At 51.7% G+C, this 24912-nt stretch overlaps 10 protein-coding genes across 10 annotated transcripts; 4 read left to right on the top strand and 6 right to left on the bottom strand.

Annotated features, from left to right (window-relative positions):
- Window positions 1-311: 311 nt before the first annotated feature.
- N7532_006448 (zinc-dependent alcohol dehydrogenase family protein) lies at window positions 312-1223 on the top strand (the record flags this gene model as incomplete). Its single annotated transcript, XM_056618942.1, has 1 exon — window positions 312-1223. The coding sequence occupies one exon, from the start codon at window positions 312-314 to the stop codon at window positions 1221-1223; it is 912 nt and encodes a 303-aa protein (XP_056475101.1).
- A 1524-nt stretch (window positions 1224-2747) lies between these two features.
- N7532_006447 (Cadmium resistance transporter) lies at window positions 2748-3641 on the bottom strand (the record flags this gene model as incomplete). Its single annotated transcript, XM_056618941.1, has 1 exon — window positions 2748-3641. The coding sequence occupies one exon, from the start codon at window positions 3639-3641 to the stop codon at window positions 2748-2750; it is 894 nt and encodes a 297-aa protein (XP_056475100.1).
- A 1309-nt stretch (window positions 3642-4950) lies between these two features.
- hexA (putative Woronin body protein HexA) lies at window positions 4951-6902 on the bottom strand (the record flags this gene model as incomplete). The annotated part of the gene is given in 4 exon segments (XM_056618940.1): window positions 4951-5295; window positions 5307-5961; window positions 6226-6616; window positions 6830-6902. 4 exon segments carry the CDS (start codon window positions 6900-6902, stop codon window positions 4951-4953), a joined length of 1464 nt encoding a protein of 487 aa, XP_056475099.1.
- A 1452-nt stretch (window positions 6903-8354) lies between these two features.
- N7532_006445 (uncharacterized protein) lies at window positions 8355-12602 on the bottom strand (the record flags this gene model as incomplete). The annotated part of the gene is made up of 2 exons (XM_056618939.1): window positions 8355-12425; window positions 12555-12602. The coding sequence occupies 2 exons, from the start codon at window positions 12600-12602 to the stop codon at window positions 8355-8357; spliced, it is 4119 nt and encodes a 1372-aa protein (XP_056475098.1).
- Window positions 12603-13124: 522 nt separating this feature from the next.
- N7532_006444 (alpha/beta fold hydrolase) lies at window positions 13125-14351 on the top strand (the record flags this gene model as incomplete). Its single annotated transcript, XM_056618938.1, has 1 exon — window positions 13125-14351. One exon carries the CDS (start codon window positions 13125-13127, stop codon window positions 14349-14351), a length of 1227 nt encoding a protein of 408 aa, XP_056475097.1.
- A 1495-nt stretch (window positions 14352-15846) lies between these two features.
- N7532_006443 (uncharacterized protein) lies at window positions 15847-16044 on the top strand (the record flags this gene model as incomplete). The annotated part of the gene is made up of 1 exon (XM_056618937.1): window positions 15847-16044. The coding sequence occupies one exon, from the start codon at window positions 15847-15849 to the stop codon at window positions 16042-16044; it is 198 nt and encodes a 65-aa protein (XP_056475096.1).
- A 133-nt stretch (window positions 16045-16177) lies between these two features.
- N7532_006442 (copper acquisition factor BIM1-like domain-containing protein) lies at window positions 16178-17053 on the bottom strand (the record flags this gene model as incomplete). Its single annotated transcript, XM_056618936.1, has 3 exons — window positions 16178-16390; window positions 16453-16766; window positions 16846-17053. The coding sequence occupies 3 exons, from the start codon at window positions 17051-17053 to the stop codon at window positions 16178-16180; spliced, it is 735 nt and encodes a 244-aa protein (XP_056475095.1).
- Window positions 17054-20887: 3834 nt separating this feature from the next.
- Window positions 20888-21768, bottom strand: N7532_006441 (beta-lactamase/transpeptidase-like protein; the record flags this gene model as incomplete). Its single annotated transcript, XM_056618935.1, has 2 exons — window positions 20888-21610; window positions 21721-21768. 2 exons carry the CDS (start codon window positions 21766-21768, stop codon window positions 20888-20890), a joined length of 771 nt encoding a protein of 256 aa, XP_056475094.1.
- A 45-nt stretch (window positions 21769-21813) lies between these two features.
- Window positions 21814-22245, bottom strand: N7532_006440 (Beta-lactamase-like protein; the record flags this gene model as incomplete). Its single annotated transcript, XM_056618934.1, has 1 exon — window positions 21814-22245. The coding sequence occupies one exon, from the start codon at window positions 22243-22245 to the stop codon at window positions 21814-21816; it is 432 nt and encodes a 143-aa protein (XP_056475093.1).
- Window positions 22246-22851: 606 nt separating this feature from the next.
- Window positions 22852-24711, top strand: N7532_006439 (flavin-containing monooxygenase; the record flags this gene model as incomplete). The annotated part of the gene is made up of 4 exons (XM_056618933.1): window positions 22852-22993; window positions 23041-23414; window positions 23467-24189; window positions 24244-24711. 4 exons carry the CDS (start codon window positions 22852-22854, stop codon window positions 24709-24711), a joined length of 1707 nt encoding a protein of 568 aa, XP_056475092.1.
- Between the last annotated feature and the right edge of the window lie 201 nt (window positions 24712-24912).

The raw sequence follows: 24912 nt of genomic DNA, 5'->3' as shown, positions 1-24912 counted from the left end.
TCGTCCTAATATCTTTGCAAAGCGCAAAATTATCAAAAAGGGGGGACGAATTGGGAATTGCTAGGGACACAACAGCTTTTACTACAGACGGGAATTGGTAACTAAGGACACCCCAACTTTTTAGTAATCAATCTTGCCAATATTGTTACCATACATTACCGCAGCAACTACATTACTACTATAGCAACTACATTCTATCTACTACGACTATAAGAGCATCTCTTTCTTCTTATTGATTCTTCATCTTGCTTCCGTCTTTTCTCGTTTTAAAATGTATCGTCTGAGACCTCAAATTACAGTTTCGAGACATCATGATATTGCAAGGGAAATATCCCTTCCCCATCAAAGCCAACATCATTCCGGGCTGCGACGGCGCAGGAACGGTCCTCGCAATCGGCAAGAACGTCACTCGCTTCCAACCCGGCGACAAAGTAGTCACATTCATCAATCAGTGGCATCTAGCAGGCTCTATGAATGCAAGAGTCATGAAAAGCGGACTGGGCGGGTCCCTCGATGGTACATTCCGACAAATCGGAGCCTTCGACGAGCAAGGTTTGGTTACGATGCCAAACGACCTTAGTTTCACCAAGGCTGCAACTTCAAGCTGTGCCGGTTTGACAGCATGGAATGCTTTATTTGGCGATCCTGGACGTCGCACTCAGCCTGGCCATTGGGTTCTCACGCAAGGAACAGGTGGGATGAGTATATTTGTACTGCAATTTGCGAAGGCGGTCGGGGCGAGAGTTATTGCTACGACTAGCTCTACGGAGAAGGAAGAGTTTTTGAGAAAGCTGGGCGCCGATCATGTTATCAATTATCGGGATGAGCCGAATTGGGGGGAGGTTGCGCTGAAGTTGACAGGTGGTGAGGGTGTGGATTGTGTGGTTGATGTTGCTGGCCCAACGACCCTGACGCAGAGTGTTGCTGCTGTGCGGCTGGATGGTTTGATTAATATCATTGGCATTGTTGGGGGTGGAAGCATGGATGCGCCGATGCCCAGCTTGTTGGAATGTTGGTCGAAATTGTTCACGGCTAGAGGCCTCTGGATGGGAAACAGAGAGCAGGTGGAGGAGATGTGTCGGGCCATTCAGGCGGCACCTGAGAAATTACGTCCCGTTGTAGAACAGAGGGTTTTCAAACTGGAGGATCTCAAAGATGCCTATCGCTATTCGGAGTCAGGACATCACCAGGGTAAGGTGTGTGTTGACATGGACCTTCGCTAAGTGCCGCAACATTTGATTATGGATTACGGATCATATATTCTCATTGACGCCGCGGAGGAGGACTGGTTCATATAAATAACGTCCATTCTTGCCACTTTACTCCCCGATTGGACCTTTCTTGTCGCGGGACATCCTGGCATCTATCTGCGTCGTATGTATGACAATAATAATCTGTCTCAAAATGCTGCAGAGTATAGCTTTTTCCGAGCAAAACTGCAAGGTTGTACGAATACCACACTTGGTAGGACAGTGGCACCGCCTCTTGTCTTGACTTTTATTAACCCATCGTAAACTAATAAATAAGCAAATCTCCCAGAGCTCCGCAATTTAAATTCACGACTGGATGATCCTCCTGGCAGTTTCCGCTGCATCGGAGCCATGGCAGAATGGTCGAATATTGCGGCAACAGGCTCTTGGTGGTGACAGCAATATTGGTACCAGTTCAAATTATCTGTGTGACGCTGCGACTTTTCATTCGATATCGCAGTCAGATGAAATTTGGATTGGATGACCTCGTGGTTGTGATCTCGTTAGTGGGACAATTGGCACTTGCCGGAGTTATCATTGGTATGATCCCCTGATCTGAAACTGATAATTGCATTTGGACCCTGCTGATTGGGAGGCACGGTGTAACATTCACAATAGCCGAACTGAAGATTTCTGGTATTGGTTACCACATTGCCTATCTGAAGGCGACAAATCCATCACTCATCGTCATAGAACGCAAATTTCGCCTAGGACAAGCTTACCTCTACGTCGTGACTGCCAACCTGCCGAAGATATCTATTCTTCTGCTTTATCGCCGTTTATTTGCCACTACCATCCTGCTCGCTATTAGCAACGCCATGATAGGGGTCCTTTCACTGTCTATTACCGCTAAGCTCATTCTGGTTTCTATTGTATGCCGACCATTTGCTGCGAATTGGAACCCAAATATACCTGGTGAAAGATGCTTCGACATGAAAAGCGTATCGGCCTGGTCAACTTTGCCGAATATCATTACCGATGTTGTTATGCTGCTTCTCCCAATTCCACTTATATGGTCACTACACACGAGGCTTCGAACCAAGATTCAGCTGACCTTCACCTTGGCTCTTGGTAGTATGTGAGTATGTCTGTTGAAATTTTTAAGTACAAAGGAGCTCTAATATCTTCCCTCCAGAGGTCTCGTCACCTCCATCATGCGATTTCACTTTTTCATGATCATTCGCAGCGCCGACATCACATGGACTTCTGTTGAACGTAGCATATGGACTGAGGTGGAGCCAGCTGTCTATCTCATCTGTGCTTGCATCATCACGTTCAAGCCATTGCTGGATCGAATCAATTGTAGGAGAAAGGAAAAAATACCATCCAGAAGCTCTCATGCCCAGAGGGGCCCGGAGGGTCATTCCAGGGAGGAATGGATAACTCTAGAATGACTGGCTTGGTCAAGAGCTAGCACCACATTGTATATGAATCAATATTTCACATCTCGCCAGAAGTCTCTAAATGCATTCGAAAATCAGTATTAGATCTAATAAATTAGGTAATAATGCCAGTAGGCCTCTGCGTTTCCTCAGAGACATCAAGTTGGGTGGTACTTTTTTGCGAGTCCCTCGTGGCAGGATTTTCTGTCATAAACAAAGAGTTTCCATGGGACTCAGATTCAGCATCGCCAGTCTCCGCTTCTTCAGGCACTTTCGAAGCCTTGTATCTCTTCCACTGGAAGATCCCCAATCCAGTGATACATATCAAAAGAAGCCCCGCTGTCACAACACCCATAACAACCTTTCCGGGATACGAGGCAATATCCCGATTGATGCGATCAATAGACCAAGGATAGGCATCGGACTTGACAACGATGTAGATCCCAAGTCCCATATAAAGGAACGGCACCACATACTCAGCATATTTCTGCGCCAGCCGAAGAATATGCCGTTGTTTCATAACCAAATAAGCAGTCAGACACCAAACGAAAAGCAGGATGTAATAAACAACCACATAAATGGCAATTTCCGTTCCCTTGGCCTGCGAGAAGAGCGGGATGTAGGTGCCGATATTATCGCCTCCATTCATGAGCGTAACCAGCGCGACCTTGAAAACGCTCTTGAGGGACCCGAATCGAGATTCTTCGTCTTCGTCCTCATCGTCCGTCGAGAATATGAGCTTTATTAGGTTCCAGCATCCCAGGAGAATTGGCAGGAGGCCCAGGAAGCCGATCGGTTCGGAGGGGAGGGCGAGCGATACGCCGTAGCCGATCATACTGATCATGATGATGATTGTGAAGCCGAGACATTGTCCAATGGTGATTTTGAGAGGGGTGATGGTCTTTCTTGTGGTTGCTTCTGCGAAGAATGTTACGAGCACGAAGGCGTCGTCGATGTTTGTGATTGCGAATGATGCGCATGCTGTCCCGATTGCTTTGCCGAATTGCATTGTTGCGGTTGGCTTGCGGCGTGGATGCCGCTGTATTCACCGTGGGTAGGTGGAGAGAAGCCGGAATAACGGGGTTAGGAGGATTTTGGGCCTCGCATGGCGGTGGACTGTCCTTTCCTCTGATGGTTTGCTGTCTGCAACCTCTATGCAGACCAGATCATAGGCATCAACTATCGGGGCCGCCAAGCTATAGGGCAGATCACGTGGCGATGATCTATGGAGCTGCCGCCTAAAGGGGTTTCAGCCCTGTGAGCTCACCTTGCGCATCCGCGCACGGTGCACGGGTTGGATAAGTCGAAAAGGTATATTTTCTGAGATAGCATTATGATGGTCATTTAATTCTCTATCAAGTGCGATCTCAGAAAATACGCTACATATTTGTGGTGGATGATGCAATGGCAAATGTAGTGTCTAGGGTCACAGGTGAGTGAGTGCTTTTGAGGTTCCGGGATAAGGCACCGAATTGATGCCTCATTCCCAACCTCTGTCGGCATGCCTGTCCAGGGAAACCGGAGGCACTGAGCTTGATATGCGCTTCACCGCCATCATATTCTACATTCAGGGGATCTTCATGGAAGAACACCGATCGAGACCGATTATGAGGGATTTACTACTGTCAGGGGCTTGCCGCCCGTTCAGGGATAAATACCCCCAGAATCGCATGTAGACAGTTCGATACAGTCAAGTCAAGTTTTGTCAATTCCATTAAGGTCGATTTGTCTAGCAGGCGCTCATTCAATATTCAGTGCTTCGTCGTAGCCGATCTCAACAAGTGCTTGATCTCGGGATATATATCGGGCGGGCGGGCGAAATCCTTCCAAAAAATTGACAGCCATTGGGCATCACGACTGTCCACATCGTATCGAGTTATTGTGAAAGCTCAATAGCACCATCACACATGCGATAAAATGTTTTTCTGAACCGCATTCGCAAGACTCAGTGTGAGCGACCGAATGGAATCAATTGAAACTTAGGAAAACAGCTTAGATTACTGTATAGGTTGGAAAAGACAGACATCGACAAAAAGTCCGGATTCATTGACATTATTCGCTAGGTACAAGACCGTCTCACGGCGGACCGGGTGAGAGGAAGAGGAACTACAAGATAGACAAAAAGAGTATGATCCATTCAGATTTTCATCGCACCAAGCAAAAGTATTCGCAATCGTCGTGGAAAGGAAATCGTAAAACAAAGGAAAGGTAATAATCACATAAAAAGGTTATCATGTGTCTATCAAGACGCAATCCCTCGGACCCGAGCTCACACACGCAAACTCAGGCCAGCGAGGGAACAACCCCGAAAAATACATTTACAGACGGGAGCCGTGGATGACCTTGAAGTCGACGACAAGCTCGCGGCCACCGTCGTTGATGACGAGGGCACGGACGGAGCCACGGCCGTCGGCGAAAGCATCGCGGATGCGCTTGAAGAGGCTACCCTGGCTGATGACAGGCAGACCCTGCTTGACATCACCGGTCTCGGTCATAGCGACAAGGCGGCCATCATCGCGGAGGTCCAGGATGCGGTAGGTCTTGTAGACGGGGCCGAGCATGGTCTGGACAACCACCGAGGGGGAGGGGTTGGAGACGAAGCTCGACTCCTCTTGCAGCTGACGGGTGAACAGATCGACACCGAGGTAACGGTGCTGGCCGGTCTGGGGGAGACCGAGATGCGGATGACCTGGCAGGGACGGCCCTGAAGGATCAGGATGTCGCCAATGCGGACAAAGTGGCAGGGGATGGGGACAGTCTCGCCAGCGGAGCCGCGGTTGCGGGGCTCAATGACGCGGACCTCCTCACGAACACCCTCAGAGAAGCGGGCTGGACCACGCTCGTCAGCGACGATTTCCTCACGGTCGTGATGGTGGTGGAAGGGGTGGAGAACGCGGTCGGCAGCACGCTCCACGCCACGGCGGAAGGAGTGGTACTGACCCTCGTCGTCGTAGTAACCCATCTTGCGAGATGCGGGGACGGAGTCACGGACAGTAGTCTGCTGGACGCGGACGTTGGAAGAAGGGGCGTAGCGAGCGGGCTGGGAGACCTCGACTTCGCGACGGGGAAGGCTTTCGCTGGGGTAAGCGGAAGCGGGCTGGGGCTGGTAGCCGCGGTCGTACGAGACGTCGACGGTTTGGGTCGGCTGGTACTCGTAAGAGTTGACGGGCTGGTAGCGACGGTCGAAAGAGACGTCGGCTTCGTAGGCGGGAGAGGTCCGGCGACGGTACTCTCTCTCAGTGATGTCGAGCTGGTTCTCGACGACCTTGTCGTAGACTTGGGGACGGTCTTCTTGGTAACGAACCGAAGACTGGGTGTAGTCGGGGTAGCTAAAAGGAAAAAAAGATCAGCCGGGTCCGGGGGGTAGTGCATGTAAACATATAAACAAAACAAGAGGCGAGGCGACACCGCTCATTGGGGGTGGTGGAGCCGGTTTCGTGACACGTAATTTAGGCCGGGGCTAAAATCGGCGCCTCCAGACAAATAGTGGCTCAAGCAGGCTCCACCGTGCGCCCAGTAGCTCGTGTTTTGTACCCAAACAAGCGGGTAAACAAGTAAAAAACGCCCTCCACTGGAGAGTTAGACAAACGTACCGTTCGCGGGTCAGATCAACCTCGGCAGAGTAGTTGCGGTCGTATTGCTGCTGGCCCTGCGGGTACTGCTGGGCAGGCTGGTACTGGGGTGGGAAGTGCGAGCGAGGTGCTTCTTCCTTGACGCGGAATTCGACTTCTTCCTTTCCGTAGACACGCGGGTCGGGGAGAGGGGCGGAGGCTCGAGTATCTTCCCGTTCGACGCCTGAAGTGCGATCGAGTTGAACTTCTCCCTCTACTCTCGTCTGAGTAGTTTCAGAGACAGCGTCACTCCGGTACGACGACGGGAAGACACTGAAGGGGATGGGGACGCGGGCGTCAAAGTCCAGATTGACTGACTTTCCGGCGTCTTTTCTCGAATGCTTTCCGAACTGTCGCGAAACAACTCGAAAAGCTAGACAAGAAAAGACTTGACTGGGGGAAGTCTTTCTCGGGGAGAAGGGGAAGAAGAAAGGTGATCGAGATCAGCTTTCAACTCGAAGATGAAGAAGTAAAGTACCGGGGAACCGGGAAGTAAAAGGTGGTGGCAGGAATGTGTGGAGGAGGGAATGGAAGAGGGAGGGGGATGAGCGAGACACTGTTATTTATGGCCGCGCTGTTTGTTTACGCCCTTGGCCCGATCGGTGGTTGCGATCGGCTCCCGAGGTTCCCTTCCCTTTCATTCCTCCCTCTGAGCCCATTGCGCAGGCACAATTCAAATGGGTTGTTCAATGGCTTGATGGGATATTCAGTGATCTTCGATGGCTGGAATGTGTCACTCTTGGAATGCTAGGAGCACTCTAATCCAACATCTGCTTTGCCATCGACCCTGGCCTCATACTCCGCGTACAGCGTACCGTACGTTTGGCCGTACGGTACGCGGTACACGCACCGTACACACCGTCCCCCATTCACATGGCTGGCCAGCCCCCGGCCCAAACCCAGCTGAACGTCTCCATAGCAACGCCCCGGCTCCCGCCGGTTCCGCCGATCGCGTCCGGGTCGATTCTTGGTTCGTGTCCCGATCACAACACTCGTGAAAGTAGCCCCCGATTGCCTTTGTGTACTCCGCTTATGTACGGGGTACTGCACAGCCTGCTGCTCTGCACGGGGTACAGCATGAACATCAGGTATTCAGGGACCTGAACCACTCCCTCCCTCAGTGGAACCGCCAACGCACCGTCTATCCCCACCGGTAATGTGATGGTAACAGATGCATCACGCCCAACCACTCCAATAACACCACGATCGGGCATCCTGCAGACGTCTAGACTCGTCGACCGAGACGCGTACGGTATTACCGAGGCTGGGTAAGCTCAGCAGCCGGCCACTGCATCCCCTGCACGGCGAGGCGATGGGGAGCTCCACCCGAGCACCCTGGTGGATTCGATCCGTGTGGGCTGTGGAGCGTACATTTCATCATTGCGGGCTTCGTGGATACACACGCGGCTTTATCGTAGTACACTTGTACAGTACCAAAAACAAGCTTGCTGGGCGTACATCTTCGAGCGCACTACAGTATGTACTTTGTAGATCAAATAATGAAATTGTCATTGGAGTCATTAAGATTATCCAAGGGTTGCTGACTCAATTGATTCCAACTCCTGAAAGTACATCTATAAAACAGCGTCTAAAAAGGGAACAGGAGCTGGGAGCGCCACTGCTTTTACCCGCCACACTGCCCCAAACGAGAGAAATTATACACGGTGAGAAGAAACGAGGGTATCAAAGTGTATATCGTACGGGCACCTCCAAAGTTCAAAATCAAAATCAAATGACCAAGTAACACCAGATGCCAGAGAGAGATGGGGAAAAATGAAGAGAAAGACAGGGGAGGCCGGTGGCTTCCCCAGACAAAACGAATGTGTTCGGAACAGCAGTGGAAACAGGCGGGGAGAGAAACCCAAGATCGGGACGGCGTATATCAGTCATTAAAGATTAGATCCACTTGGAAATCCGCATTCGGCTCTATGTAGACCGGCGGTATCTCGCATCTCTTCCACAGACGTGAAGAAGAATAGAAAAAAAAAAAATTGACAAGAAGGGGAAAAGGTAAAAAGAAAACCATTAAACGTGGTAAGGTGAATCAAAATTCAATCTGTTTCTTGTGAAGTGGAAAAAAGAAACACCACGTTCAAGCAGGAACTCGTGTATCACTTTCGTAACCCGAATGCCTTGCGGAGCATCGGAAATCGCTTCTTGCGTCCCGAGCCGGCAATCACCACGTTCCGGGCAGCTTGACGCTGGTCTTCGGGATGTGTTGTGCTTGTGATGTCGGAGCCGGCGTCATTGATGTCTGGGCCGTTCCGCGGTGGCTGTGGTTCAGACTCCTTTATAGCCGCGAGCGTTCCTGGTGCACCATCTCCATTGACAATGATGCTGCCATTGCGACCGGCATGATCATCAACCGATGGTTCCTGCTTTTGCGTATGCAATGGCGACGAGGGCAGACTTTGACTTTGCTCAATGACGGGTTCGGGGGTCTCCGCTCGAGGTTCGGAGCGGATCGGCCATGGTTGCCCTCCAGTGCTTTGCCGTTTGGTGAGCCTCTTCATCAGTTTTGGCGAGGAAGGCGGCGGTGGGTTCGTTGCAGTCACCGTCGTTTGCACTCCATTGGTGTAAGGCTCATCGCGCAATTGGTCGCGTTCCAGCCGCGAGCGCTCGAGGGGCGTATCCCGTCGAGAGGGACTTTCCATATCCGATTTGCGAATACGGTTGTCGGGGTTCTTGGACCTTTTGAGGCCGAGCCGGGAAAGTATCGATGGCTTACGACCACGCGAAGGTTGCATGAGAAACTCCTCTAGCTCTCGTTGGGTCATCCCGCGCTGTCGTGCGACGGCCGCCATGCCAGACATATTCGGGGGAACGTTTTGGTCGCGGGATCGCGGCAAGGCAGGATCAATGGAAGGGGCGACCATCTTCGGAGCCTGCTGCCGACGTTCCTCTTCTGAACTATCCTCTAGTTCGGTCGAGTCTCCATCGTTGGCACCTTTGCGGCGTGGGATACCGCGGACGGGGCGCATGTATGCGCTGCCGGACTCCTCTTCGTCACTTGAATCCGCAAACCGACTTTGGAAGATTTGAGGCTGATTGTCGCCTTCATCATCCGAGTCTGCGAATCGCGTTCCACGGGCTTTGGGAGGTGGCCTGGCAAATCCTGCTCTCGGTGCTTTCTTGTTCGTAGAAAAGAATGAAAACTTTTCACTTCCAGGAGCAGGCTCCCGCAGTGTCTTGCGCATTTTTCCGGATCCCGAACCGGAGGATAGCGGCCGATTATCAGTGGGAGAGTCTGTCCTGCTCGAAGGCGACAACAGCTGACCACTCATAGCACTGGCTCTCATTGTTCGGCGCATATTGTGCGGACCGTCACCCCGGGCAGAGGGACTGGCACGCTTGAAGCTGCTGGAGGAATCACTGCCGCTTGACATGGTCCGGCGTGGATCCGGTCCTCGCATCTGGAATGCCGGGCCTAGGGAAAGAGGACGGTGCTTATCCTTCCCACTACCAGTAGCATTGCTTGAATAGCGAGGATCTTGTCCGGCGAAGCTACCATATGCGTCGACTGACATGGGTCTTTTCGGTTTGTTATCTAACACATAACTCCCATTCTGCTGCTGGGACGAACGTGCCTCTGACTTCAATGGCAGGAGAGGGTATGGAGACTGCATATTCATCGGGGAAGCTGGAGGAGAGGGTTCTGCCTGGTGTTGGTTCAATTGCTGCGGTGGAGTTGCTGAGCGGGCCTCCTGCAGGAGCTGGCTTGCGACATGTTGACGCTGAGTATCGACGACGCTGGTTCGCTCGGCGAGCCTTGATGTCGTGTCGCGGCTTTTGTTCAATGGGTCCATGGGCGCAGAGGACCTAGGAATCGGCCGCTCGTCGACTATCGCATTGATAGAACCAAAGCCATCTCCATCAATGTCCTCCGGGGCATCGCTGTAGACACTATCATTATCGCTGTTGTCACTTTCACTATATTGCACGGCGCCCTCCAATTTAGGCACGGCGCTGGCGACAACAGGCTGGTTCTTGCCAGCACCGGCGACACTTTTGATGCTCCGGTCTGAAGCAGACTTAGGAAAACCACCTGGGACTTGGTACTGATCAAGGGAGGACTTGGATGCTCTCTGGGCATCAAAGCTGGGACGATCATCAACTGGAGGTGTAGCTGGCTCCACAGCAATAGAAGGAGCAGGCAACTCGGAGTCAACACCAGAGTATGGTTGTTGCTCCGTGAAGCCTCCAATGGCCACGCGGTCGATCTTTTGGTCTTGAGAGAGGCCATCTTGCTGAGAAGAATCCCCAACCACTGACAATCGCTCCACCGACTTGACATCGTTAAGCTGTGAAGGTTCTTCTGCCTTGTGAAGCACTCCTCCAATGGCATGGTCTGATGAGAAGGAAGCTACCGGTATAGTAGCCTCATTGTCGGAAGAACTGCTGGATTCATTGTCGCTGAAATCGGGGATGGGTGGCCTCAGGGGACCACCGTTGCGATTGCCACGGACACTTCCAAAAGACGGAAGCGTGGGCCTTGGCTTCATAACCTCGTCAAAGTCGTCGTCGCCAGAAATAAATTCGGCAGCTGGCGACTTTTTCTTGCCCACACTGAACCAATTCTTCCGAGATTTCGATTTGGGCGGAGACTCGGGAACATACTCATCGGGCGAGGTTGGAGGACTGGCCGCGACACCAACAATTTCAGCTTCGTCATCGAAGCTCACCTTCACAGCCCGCTTCTTTACACCAATTCGGGAGCCCTCGTCCGAAGCGACTGAAGTCCCACCATCTGATAGTTCACTGGCGACAATTCGTCCAACGGCCCCTGTTTTCCTTTCCGGAGACAAAGAGTTCCCACGAGCATTCTTGAGTGCTGACTTCCCAGGAGAAATAGACCTTGGTGGAGGTTCGTGAACTTGCTCGCCGGCTGCAGTAACGGAGAGCAACCGGGCAAAGCGTGCTGAACGACCAGGACTGCTAGATTGTCGCAAATGGGCCTCTTGTTGGGGTGTGAGTTGCTTCTCAGATTTCGGGGAGGTTTGTGGTGTTGCTTGAGGCGTGATCTGGGGCGTGACTATGAAATCAGTGTACTTAGATGCGACTGAGGCATGCTTTAGTCGATCACTGGCGTCCTGAGCATGGGAAGTATCGACACCCACTTCATCAGTAGGCTCGTTCTCTTCCGGTACCGTCGAGGGCCAACGGTCTGGAACTACCCGAGAAGAGGGATGCTCGATATCGGAGATTTCAACCGCAGATGGAACGGAGCAATCGACATGACGTTCCTGCGGGCTGGTCGCTGGAGGCCCGGAGACTACCCGCTTAACCCTTGCATGCTCAGATTCCGGTCGTGGTCTGTTCTTCTGTCCGCTGACTGCCTGAGCTGCAGCTGCCGCAATGCCAGTGCCAACCGGAGGCCCTGCCGACTTGTTCGCGGAGGTCGCTTCTGCAGGATCCACGACTAGTGGTTTTGACCTCGTGTTGGCCGATTTTTCTGACATTTGAGCCAGAGCTTGTTGAGCGCTAGCCACTTTGACAGATGACACTTCACGAGACGTAGCGGCCCTTAAGCTCACAGACCGATTCTCAGATAGCCCAGGCGAATTCGGGCGTGACCCCCTGGGATATGAGAAATTGACCGAGCTGCGACTTCCTGGTCGTTCCAGCTCCTGTACGGTGCTCAAGCTGCCGACTCGGTTGTGAGCGGGTGACCCCGACCCCGACCCCGACCCCGACCCCGACCCCTGCCCCCGTACATTCGAACGTGCCGGGGACGATGGAGGTGATCGCATTGATGGTTCAAGACTCGTTGCGCGGCGCGGGGGAAGCTTTCGCGACGCATACTGACTGGGCAGCGACGGCAGCGGGGGAACATCGGAATGCATAGAAGAGCTTGGGGCACCGGAGCTTGTCGACGGGCGATTCGGTGAGGGCTCACGAAATGTCCTCGCAGTCATCGAGCTCGAGCTATTTGTCCTGCGAAGCGGTCCACTGACACTTGCCGAGCGGCGGTTTGCCTGCGGACTGGCTTGCGACTGTGTCGAGGCCCGCCGCTGGATCGTCCGCTTTGTCTGCACATTTTCGACATTCGTCGGGGTAGGTGTGAGATTCCGCAGCGCGGCAGCTGCGGCAGCCGACGACAAGCTGTTTGTGGACGGTTGGGATTTCAGGAAGGCATGGCTAGCGGCGGACTGCGCTGATTGTGAGGCGGGTGTGGAGAGAGGCTAGAATAGACAGATAGCGTAGGTTAGCGCATTGCTCATGCTGCTCGAGTCCATGCTCGTCATGTATAAGAAACATGTGTATGGCGGCCAATGCCGAAGGTCAATTCTTTAAGGTCCGAGACGACCTACCTGGTGATGACTGGTCCTGGAGGTGCTCCTTTTGCGACGACTGAACATGATTGCTCAAGGCCTCGTGGGCTCGTGAGAATTCGAGGATCAGACGGCCGACCGGACACTGCACAGAGCAGTGCCGGGGGTGATCCGAGGTTGGACGGAAGACTCGGATGCGATGGTTGAAGCCTGCAGAAAAAAGTCCCCTGGGTCGACGCGCTGATGGGGAGCTCGGGACGGTCGCGAAAACCTGGCGATGCGGAACGAAAGAAGGCCGGACAGCGACCGAGGATCGACGGGGACGAGAAACGAGAGGGAGCCAGTGAGGAGGAGGAGGGCAAGGGGAGGTCGGCCCTTTCTCGCGATGTTACGCCGTGGGGGAAGGTTTGGCAATCGGGAGGAAGGAAAGTTGCGTCATGACTTGGGAAACGGGTCAGGCACGCCCAAACCCAAAACCTTTACCAACAGGCTGATGTTTCCCCCGAATCACCGCTTTATAAACTCCCCTGGGCCACCATGTGTGCCTGCGACGATCCAGACTGATTGTGCCCGATTTGACAGGCCCGATCGATCATCCCCAGCTTCAGAATGTCCCTGGATGCATCGCCGCCCTCGCTGTCCCTCCCCCAGAGCGTCTCTAGTCGCCTCGTCGCGACCTCCGACCTGACCTACCACATTCTCGAGGCCGGCGCCACTCCCGCTCGTGATCGCCCCTTAGTCGTCCTCTTGCATGGGTTTCCTGAAATCGCCTACTCATGGCGCCGTGTCTTGCCCAAGTTGGCCGCCGCTGGGTTCTACGCTGTTGCCCCCGATCAGCGCGGGTTCGGCCGCACCACGGGGTGGGATACTCGGGGTTACGATGATGTCGATCTGCAAAGTTTCTCCCTGACGACCCTGGTGCGCGATATAGTTCTCTTGGTCCATGCATTGGGATACCGGTCGGTGCACTGCGTGGCCGGTCATGATTGCGGCGCCATCACAGCATCAACATGTGCCCTCATTCGACCGGATTTCTTCCGAAGCGTAGCTCTCATGAGCCATCCTTTCAACGGGAGCCCTGACCTGCCGTTCAACACTGCTAATGAGAGTAGTATCGAGAGCCAGGCTAAAGCTGCAGGACAGGGCGGAGGAGGTGGCGCCGAGGGCTCTGCGGCTGCGTCGGGAATTCACGAAGCCCTGGCACGGCATGGGCGCAAACATTACAAGTGGTATTACTCCACGCCCAATGCAGGCCCAGATATGTCCTCGCTCGCTCCGGAAGAACTTCATCGCTTCCTACGTGGCTACTTCCACCTCAAAAGTGGTTCGTGGCCAGGCAACAAGCCCCGGCCCTTAAGTGGGTGGTCCGCTGAAGAGGTTGTTCAGATGCCCGGATATTATATCATGCCAGCAGATGCAACTATGCCCCAAGCTGTGGAAAGAGATATGGCAGACGAGCCGACACAGGGCAAGTCGTCGCACTCGTGGCTTCCCGACGAGGAGCTGGCGGTCTATGTGGCCGAGTATGCTCGCACTGGCTTTCAAGGCGGCCTAAATTGGTATCGTGTGCGTACGGCTCCTGACGGCCGTTACACGCGAGACTACGATATCTTTGCCGGGAAGAAGATTGAACCCCCATGCGCCTTTGTCTCTGGAAAGCAGGACTGGGGTATATACCAGGAACCAGGGGCACTGGACAAGATGACTAGTGGTGCCGTGTGCTCTGATTTCCGATCACTTCGATTGCTTGATGGTGTTGGTCACTGGATACCCCAAGAGAGTCCGGATGAGGTTGCGCAAACCATTATAAGCCTTATAAAAGAGTTGGACAGCTAAGCCTCCATGAAGTAGGTTTTCTGATCGTGGGGATTTGCACAATATATTCCATACATACCTAATCTCATACGTGAATATCGAAATGCTCTTTACAAGTGTTCTTGCATCGAGTACGGAGGGCAGTAACGGCCAGAGCTTACTTTCCTTATTTACACACATGAGAATGCCCTGTTTTCGACTGATGGTTGTTTGATCAAACGCCGACAGACAAAATGCGAAAACGATTCAAATCCAGACGATTCATTGAAGCTTCATCGGCGTCACAAAATTAAGAGTGGTGATATTACATTGAATAACTGTAGGTGATTATATATGACTCTTCAGCTGACAGTCTAGAAGAATTTTGACCTTTTTATACTTGGCACTGAAGAGCATTTGCTCGTTTAGATTCATCTTTGCATGGATGTATGTCATAATGCCATGTTTTCTGTCCGCCTTCCGGGGGGAGGATACTGCCTCAGGCACTATAAACGCTTTGCCTTCTCGAGATATGAGACTACACTTGCCCCCAACGGTCCTGTGCAGAAGACCGACAAAGCTCAACTGCAGTGTTACTTTCCCTCGAACACCTCTTGATATGACATCCTTGTTCTCTGCAACCGCCTAACAATGCCCAAGCGCAAACGCAGATCATCTCCACTCCAACCACCCCACATCTCGGACCGTCCCCCCGTCCCCGCCAACCGCGTCCAATCTTTCCGTCCCAAGGTCCTTTTGTCCAGGATACCTGAGGCTCTAGATAGGACTGGTTGATGCCTGAGTTGAGAAAGACTTTCTCACTGACTATCTCATAGCCAGTTTCCTCAGCGCAGGTTCGATTTAGCGATCTGCGTTTATCGGCTTCTAAAAACTACCAACTTTTGTCTTTATGCCCGTGGGACTTTCTGAGGCGTGTCGGAAAAAGGTTCCCATGGAAACGACCCGGACAGTCACCAGTTGCTGTATACGAGAAAGAGGTTTCTGTATTGGGAAACAATAGTGAAATCGATAGTGCCCCAAGATCGCTTCGGGGGAGAGGCTCAGCCGGCATCCCAGATCAGGAAGCAATGAGAGTAAGGTGTGCCGTTGATGACAATTAATTGCCTGGTGCAACAGGATCAAGCAAGTCAGGAAATTTTCTCTGTTTGAAGTCCTTGTTCTCAAATGCGCCAACAATTTTGCCCTCTTGCAAATAATCCTGTAGAGGTACCCAAAAAACCGTATTATCTTGCCATGTAGAACTACCATCACCATTGAAAAGGTGCTCTTTTTCTTTATCGAGAGCCTGGATGTCATAAGGGCCTTTTTGGAGCAGGCCATTGTCAAAAAGGCACTGAAGCCATTCACTCCACATCTCGAAATGCTCGGTGCAGGCACTCGGGGCAAAGGAAGACGCCCCGCACACGAGAGAAAGAAGATTGAAATCGATAACTGAGATAACGGGAGGAATTTTAGATCGTCCGAGAATTACAATGGTCTGAAGACAGGGTTATATGCGCTGCACCTCCACCCAAACATGGCTGCAGAGGATGGGTGGGACTGGGCAACAGTCTCAGCCTCCTGTGTTGGCATGATCATCCTCACCAACAGACAAATGATCGGGTCCGAAGTTTTAGCTTCCAAGTTTACATCTCATGCGTCACGATCAGGTTCCATAATTTCGAATCTCCTGTTCTTCGGCACTTACCGCAGTTTTCGTGAAAAGGAGGCATAAGAGGCAGATGGAAAGATACAATCCGATTCAATAATTTTGGTGATATTCGGATTAATCAAAAGGAATGGGTATGATGCACGAAGTAAATAATAACGCACGCAAAATGCAAATGAAAAACTGACATCAGCCATATCTACATAAGACCACCGAAAATAGTCGCCAGCAACAAGGGGACCAATGCAAGTAGAGTATGCTGTGGGGGCTGAATCATTGCCGCCCCGGACCCGATGCCGGATGTTGTGTACATGTACTGGAACGTGATATCACTGGAATTGAAGCAGTTGTCGCGGGTGACACTGCCATCGATTTCTGGATCGTGCGGGTCGGCAAACTCAATATCGACACACTGAAGGAAGTAAAGTCAGTCATGGGTCCATATAAAATGGAGAGAGAAGAGATGGGCTGTACATTATACAGAGCAGCACCGTGCTTCGCAACCTCGACCAGCTGGATCGTAGCCTTGTCTCCAATCTTCGCACTGATGTTGGCCGGTAGAGGCACCTGGGGCATGCAGACGGTGCCCGGGTATGGGTCATTGGTCGGACCGGTGATCTGGAAGGGCGACACGACGGGGTGGCTCATGTTCTCTGGGATCTCGCCGAGGCCCAAGTTGATGTAGATCAAGGCAGTCTTGTGGCCAGGGAACCATCCCGGTTGAAACGCAACTGCACCACCATTTACGGGCCACTTGGTTCGGTTATTGGATCGAGGCATACCACCGCCTAGACGACGCTATTGTTAGTCATTTGATCGAAACTTCCCTTGCTCCGTCTGAGTCAAGGGTTGGAATGGCAATATTACATGGATAGATCCATTCCATGCCGTACGGGTAGATGTACGATCCATTTTTCTCGTCCCACGCGACACCCAGGCCATTCGCTTGTGCGACAGTGCCGTTTGTGTGGAGGTTATTTCCTCGGTAGCCGGGGTAGGTGATGACGGTGTGGGCGTGGGCGATGGTGATGCACAGCAGGACCATGAGGGCCGACCATTGCGATATCGAGTTCATTGCTGTGGTAGAATGTGTTTATACCGAGAACGACGAGAAACAGCAAGGCGTGACGAACAAAACGCAGACCAAACCCGCTTTTTTTATTTTTTTATTTTTGAAGCTGCAGCTCAGGATTGCTTCTGGACAGGGCGACGGCCAACGTCGATCTCTCCAGCTATCGACAGCTATCGACAGAAGGGATTCAAGAGGAGGAGGGGAGAGTGCTGGGCCTCAAATCATTCACGAAGCTCGAATCGTGGCCAAGCCAAGGCGAAAGTTGGGAGGGCTGGTCTTTTTGAGGGGTACCGCTCCGACACCGCGTGCAGCCATCGTTGTTGCCGCGGGCGAGTCAGGAAACAGCACTGGATGTGACTGACACTGCAGGTGAAGCGATCGCTGACTGGCCGACGGCGGTCCAGTGGAGTACGATCATCACGGCCCTGCTGCAAGTGCCATCACTTCGAGGCCCGCTGGCCGGCGTGATTGGCGGGGCGCCCGCAGCTTGAGGCGCCGGGGGTGACGCTAACGGGCGTTCTGAGAATTGTGGGCGCTCGCGAGAGGGGTGTACCCTGGTGGGCGCTTAAGTCAGAGATGGTCTCGCGCAGTGTGATGGGTGATGGCCCGGCAGGAATATGCTGGTCGCAGCACTGTGCAAGTCACAGGGGGTTTCATGTTGGAAGTCGGGACTGCACTGACCAGCGATCGCCGTGGGTTCTCCCGAAGAACCGAACTGCTGTGGGCGGTGGTGGGCGTTGCTTGGTAGTCGCGCATCTTGGTCTTCTACCAGTTGCCACTGCCCAAAGAAAAACTAGACATTCGTGGTATCCTGGGTCCTGTCTCAGGGATATCGCATGGCCCAACTTGATCTACAATTTCTACAAATATATGCAAAATTGAGGTAAGATGCCCTCCATTTCTACCCTTCATGCTTGCGACCCTTCCACAACACTCTATTAGCGGTTCTACTTCTGGTAAAAGCGATCATAAGAGACAATATCGTTTATTCATTGTAATGGCATTCGCAAGTAAGAAAGTCTTCCAATAAGTCGTTGACTGCACCGAAATTTCGTCTCTCGGGTGATACAGTCCCGAGGTTGAATTGTATTCCACCAACCAATCACTCATATCGCCAGAGAGGGTTGGCCTAAGTTCCCTCATATGAGGCTTCTAAGGGCAGTAGTATTTGTTGCAGTTCACAGGGCAGTACGCCTGGCCAGTGTTGCCCTTCATCACATGGCACTTGGCACCGTCGCCGCCGCCATTGCCAACGCCCTAAAAGTTGATATCAGTATCTTTATTAATGTATATTATGGGATATCCCGATTCATAGTGACAGTATACTTACCGATCCTTCAGTGCACTCCGTGTTGACCAGGTTGACGAAGCATGAAGTGCCATTGCAGGTCTGTTATTTGTATTAGCACCACTGAAATAAAGTCGAATATTCTGAAGAGCAATTATGTAGCTGGTGGTCTTTAAGAATTGAGCAGGTAGCTGATGATGATCGTGATTATTTTCCCCATAGAATCAATCCCCCTTATATGTTCATCTGTAGTCGTCTGTATACTCCAATTGCCCTCCAGTAAGAACCCAAATCAGGCCTCCCGCAAGGGCGGAAGATGCAAGCCAGCACCCAGGTACACTGCCAAGTCTGCACTACTTGCAGATCGGCCTGAAAATGCTCAAAACAGTCGTTCGTGGCGCTGTTTTTATCTAAGAAATAAACCTGAAGTTCCATTCAAGTGAAGGAGATGTTCGATGGAAAATATAGGCCCTTGGGGATACCCCGAAGGCGGGCTTGGCGGCTTGCGGGCTGTACAGCAACACACACAATATCGGCTGGTGTAGAAACTTGCTTTAAGGTCTTTCAGGAGGACAGGGCTTTGTGCAAGTAGACCGTAATAAGGAATGTTTCACTGCTGATACTTTTGTTGATATACCTGCAAAAGGATTACTAGATTTGAGAACCCCAAAACCGTCCTTCGTGATGTCTTCTGCATGTGGCCCGCGCAGCTAAGAATGCTGACACCTAACCTGGGCAATTGAGTAACAGGCGAGTTGGTAATGTCCTATATCATTTGCTCGACATGCAGGACTGGCAGTCGTATGGAGATCGGGTGAGGAACGAAGCGGAATAACGGACTTGTATTATTGCATTATTGAGGAAGACCACCAGCCTCAATTTTGCCTTTTCTAGCCTTCGGGCTGACTAGCTCGACGAAATGTGGAGAAAATACGACTGGAAATCGCCTTGCCGAGCGGATCCTTGTTCGACTTGCCTATATTTGAGTCTCAGTGCATATAATTCTGCTGCATATGCACGTCTGAAGGTATGTAAATGCCTTGTCGGGGATTCTTCGGCTGAGGGGGTGCCTGGAAAGGGATTGCACACTTGTGCGCGCTCCAAAACGTTGCTGACCGGTGTGAGCTGTAAGCCTTTCTAGCTAACTGAAGGATCCCCGAGAGCATTCAATCAAGCTCAAATCTAGTACAACGCAGAAAATCGTAGGCTTTTCTCGAAACACCATGAACACCCCCATTTAATAACCTCTGGAAGCATGGCCATGGTCCCAGAATCCGCTCTGGATTTTGTGGCCAAATTCATAAGCAATATCATCTTCAATTTCAGTCTCTGCGGAGCTCCAATGGCGAAGTAGATCGGAGGGAAGTAGATAAGCCGCTATGACTGAATTCTTTGCACGAATTGGGCAGTGAAGATCACCATGGTGAGACTGGACGCCTTGGAGGCTGCTTGAACGGCGCAACAGGAGAACTGCAGGAACCCGCATGACTGTGCAACATGGCCGAGTTAATGGACCCTAAGAATGTCTTGTTGAACCATAAGTCTCGCTCTGGATAACCCTGGTCAGGATTTGTGTCCTACTTCCGATAGGTTATCGTAAGTGAGCTAGCAGGACAGGTTGTATGCCGGCACGTTGTGGCTGATTCGGGGGGAGCTCACCAACGGGAGTTGGCGGTTGATTAGCTATCGACTACTAACGGAGGCAGAAGTGAGAGATCGGGGCTTCGAGACTTCTTCAAGAGGGCAGGTCAAAATGCATTTGGGAATGCTCTGGTTTTTGAGGTATCTTCCTTGCCAAATATGCACTTGAGCCGAACGAAAGCTTCCGCCCAAGCAGGCGCCACTGAGTTAATGCCGCCCTTCACATCTCACCTTCCACATCCGACTCTCTTCAATTTCTTCTCACTACCCCCTCTTGCCAGGCTCAGCTGCATCCCAAATTTAGATTTTCCACTCTCTTTCCCTGCTTGCACACCCACCGTTACAACAATATCAACGTGAGTACAACCTACTTCCGCCCTGCCAAATGTGGAACGAGACCCAGGGTTTCACCATCAAGCCCTCGGGTCCATTATTCTGTGTTTCCTCTTCCTAATCCTTTTCAAACTGTGTTTTAGCTCCATGCTTTTTAAAACTAAGCTGACTCGTTCCTAGATAAAGCGCATGCAACAGCGCGTACGAGAACTCGAACGGATTGTGGAGGACCACCGTCGAAAACTGATGCTACTCGCTCTGGATGTACTGAAGATGCGCGACGAGCTATAAAATGTGTTTCAAGAGCTGCAGATTGACTTAAACGTGGTGCTTTTGTATTAGCTCGAGAGGGAATTGTAGGGGTGTTGGTGCACGCCTTATGCACTTGATCACGTTTGTTCGATCGTGTTCTGTGAGCCAAATAAAGCTTTGTATTTTCCAAAATCAAATATAGTTTTCCAAAAACGTTCATTGTAAGCTTGAGCTTCCGTTCACTTCAAAACCTCGTAGATTCTGAGGAAAAAGCCCGAAAATCCTACGTAAACCCATATCTTAAACTCCCTGGAAAGTTGACACTATGTGGTAATTCTGCTACCATCCCCCAGCGCCTTGTATACCTCGCTCTCCACCGCCACCCACAACCCAAGCACATTCACATCTTTGAACGGCAAGATCTGCGTACACACCATCCCGGCAACGCCCTTCTCGCGACCCGCCCACCACCACAGATTTGGAAGCCCAGCCCAGTGCGCAGTACCAGTCGATCGGCCCGTCGCGCCACCATTGCCCAGCATGAACATCAGACCCCAGCCCTGGGGTGGATCTCCAGAGACCGCATACATCTCAGGGATGGGGTTTGTGAGGTCCGGCTTTGCGGCGGGGATGCCTTGGCGACTGTAGCTGGGGAATTGAGGGATTTGGTTCGTGAACATCTCCTTCACGGTCTCTCCACGAAGCAGCTGGCTGCCGGTTTTCGGGCATGTTCCGTCGTTGAGCAGCACCGCGAGGATTTCTGAGACGAGCGTCAGTGGATGGCGTTTGATGAAATTCTCCGGATACTCACTGCAGTACTCCTGTGGCTTCGCAAATATGCCTGCGCCGCCACTGTTGAAGATCCGACCGACGTCGGCCTCGTTATCCAGATCGACAATCAGAGGTGCTCGGAGAGAATGGTCGCGCGGCCCCAGAGTGCCATCTGGCCCTCTGTTATTCATAAATGTCAATTTCTTCCGCACCTCATGACTGGGGATCATGGACATCTCTTTGATACCGCGTGGCTGGAAGACGTGTTTCTGAAGCTAGGCATTGAGCGACAAGTCTGCTGCAAGTTCCAGCGCGATTCCCGCCCAGTCGAAACTGACCTGTTTCTGTTAAAATTGCAACATGGTCTTGGAAAGATACAACTCACACCGTACTCCCAGCCCTCGCCCTCCTGGAAAGGAAGGGGCGTCTTCATATCTTCGATATTCCAAGAGAATTCATCCACGCAAACCGGATATGATTACTGCTTCAGTCGTTCGTTGAAGAAGTTATATCCAAAGCCAGCAGTGTGAGTCAGGAGCATGCGGAGCGTGATTGCACGCTTCTTCTCTTCGCAGCTGCCATCTGGCTGCAAGACCTTGAGGCTTCTCAGTTCAGGGCAAAGGTTCTCTGTTGGTACCCCATCATCCAGCTTGAGAATACCCTGTTCAACCAGTTGCATACAAGCAATACGAACCAACATATTTGTGCACGACGCTATCCAGAATATATTATCTAGAGTCATGGAGTCCTTGGATGCCTTGCCCCAGTTACCGGCAGAGTGGGCCAAGAGCTCGTCGCCATTTTTGTTGACAACCACAACGGTGACTTCAGGGATACCCGACTGTTGATCTTCACAGGCTTTATCTATTATACCGCAAATATGCGACGAGATCTGCGAATCCAGGGCCATGATTACGTGAGTGAGGCGAAGAGATGGAAATGTGATTCGGTTCGAGTCTCGAAGCCGGTCTTACAACTCGTGAGACTGCGGGGTACTGTCGAGAGCATCGCCTAAATAACCATTCTTTTCAAGTACCCTTGTCTTCTCAGCATCACTTGATATCACTAGTGCATGATATTGTCCATGCAAAGGACAGGCAAATCCTCTGCTTACGCAGCGGGTCTATAGCTCTGCGGATCCGCTTTGCGGGACCGCTGCGGATTTCAAACGGGGCGCGGGGGCAGTTACATCCGTCTCCGCACGCCCAGCGTCCAGATATTGACCGAGGCAAACAGACTAGTGGCTGCATAATGACACGTAGCAGTGGCAGCTGATATCGAGAGTGTGGGATCCAATAGGATACTGCATGGGAGCAGCTCTTCGAAAGCCTCGACGGATCTATGAGTTTGAACGTGCACTAACAACGGAACCCTTGTATGGTAGTGCAGACATGGCATTTTTGACGGGCTAGAGATTGCCAGGCTTGTCAAGCAATGGGTAAGGTATAAATATGGATATCCCAGATGCCGAACTAGAATCAAAATTCTTAAGAGTGCCATAGCAGCTGCATGCGACATGGGGAGTCTCGGCGAAACGGTCTCGCGGCCTAAGAAATTTAATACCGAGCTTACCGACTACTCAAAATTTCATGTTGACTCAATTGGACCATATGCCCAGAACCCCGAGGTCGATGCTTTGATTGTGGGAGCCGGGTTCGGTATGTCATCTTCACACATATATTGGCTCCATCGGCTGACAGGACAGCTGGCATCTTCATGCTCAAGACTCTTCGTGACCGCGGCCTCAAAACAGTCATATATGAGGCTGGAAATGATATTGGCGGTACCTGGCGATGGAACTGCTACCCCGGCGCAGGAGTCGACTCCGAAGTTCCTGAATACGAGTTTTCTTGGCCCGAGGTATACGAAACGTGGAACTGGCCCAACAACTATCCTGACTATCAAGATCTTCGCAACTACTTTGATCATGTTGATAAAGTCATCGGGGTGAAGAAGGACTGTGCTTTCAATACCGTTGTGATTGGGGCTCAGTTCGATACTGTGGAAGGAAAATGGCGTGTTGAAACTGCTGATGGCCGTACGACCAAGGCGAAATATCTTGTCCTTGGTACAGGCTTCGTATGAAATCTCCCCCACAACTGATTGACTCTTTACTGATCAAACGTTCCAGGCTGCCAAGCGCTACATCCCGCCATGGTCCGGGATGGACAAATTCAAGGGTATCATACATCACTCCTCCTTCTGGCCCGAAGAGAAAATCAACGTAAAAGGCAAGCGATGCGCGATCATAGGTACCGGAGCCTCAGGCGTACAGATCACGCAGGCCTGGGGTCCCGAAGCCGGCGACCTCAAAGTCTTCCAGCGAACTCCCAACCTCGCCGTCCCGATGCGCAAGCGCGACCTCACGGTCGAAGAGCAGGAAAGAATTAAGCCCTACTATCCCGAGCTCTTCCGGTACCGCGAAGCGAGCTTTGCTGGATTTTTATACGACTGGTGTGAACGTAACACGTTCGACGATACCCCGGAGGAACGTGAAGCCTTCTATGAGAAGGTATGGAAGGAGGGCGGCTTCCGGTACTGGGTCGCTCTGTACAAGGATAATCTCTTCAATGCAGAGGCAAACAAGGAATCCTACAAGTTCTGGGCCAAGAAGACGCGGGATCGTATTGGTGATCCGAAGTTGAGGGATCTGCTTGCGCCTTGGGAAATGCCGCACTATTTCGGTATTAAGCGGCCGTGTCTCGAGAGTACTTATTTTGAGCAGTTTAACCGAGAGTCGGTTCATCTTGTCGACATCAAGAACAATGCTATCAAGGAGTTTACTGAGACGGGTATCACTCTTGAGGACGGTACTCATCATGAGTTGGATGTTATTGCTGTTGCAACTGGATTTGTGAGTTCCACTTAACACACCAAGACCTTCAAATGCTCATGCTAATGTGGACAGGATGTCGTCACTGGCGTCATGACCCAACTCGGGCTTAAGAGCATCGACGGCACTGAGCTTGAGAAAGACTGGATCCCAGGTGCAAATACCTACCTTGGTACGACTGTCAGCGGCTATCCGAATATGTTCCACATCTACGGACCGCACGGCCCTACTCTCCTGAGCAATGGACCGACTTCAGTCGCAGTGCAAGGTCGCTGGATCGCTGATACCATTGCCAAGATCGAGGCGAATGGTGTCAAGTATATCAATCCGAAAGTGGAGGCTGCAAGTAAATGGAAGAAACATATTGTCGAGCTCAATGATCGATCGCTCTTCCCGACGACTAGATCGACTTACATGGGTGGTAGTATCCCTGGTAAGGTCTATGAGCCAGTGTGTTACTCTGGGGGTATACCAGCCTATGCGATTGAAATTAGGAAGGCGTTGGATGATTGGGAGAATGGTTTTGATGTGGTGAAGGCATAGTCTAGAACAACATTTTTCTCACATAATTATTTTCCAAGTTTGAAATGTTTTGCGGGCTATAAGAAATTCGCAAGGACAGTAATAGATACAGTATATAAGAGCAGGGGAACTAACAAAAGAGAGTATCGGTTAGGACTGTGAGAAGCGTACAATGTGTTCCAGATCAGCCGCCTCGGTTTAAAGCTTGGGGAAAGGTGATAT

The sequence above is a fragment of the Penicillium argentinense genome (assembly GCF_028826775.1).
Source record: "Penicillium argentinense strain IBT 30761 chromosome Unknown utg000005l_segment0_segment0, whole genome shotgun sequence".
In the NCBI taxonomy this organism is placed as follows: domain Eukaryota; kingdom Fungi; phylum Ascomycota; class Eurotiomycetes; order Eurotiales; family Aspergillaceae; genus Penicillium; species Penicillium argentinense.
The sequence above is the reverse complement of the archived record's forward strand: the minus strand, read 5'-3'. Positions and strand labels throughout refer to the sequence as shown.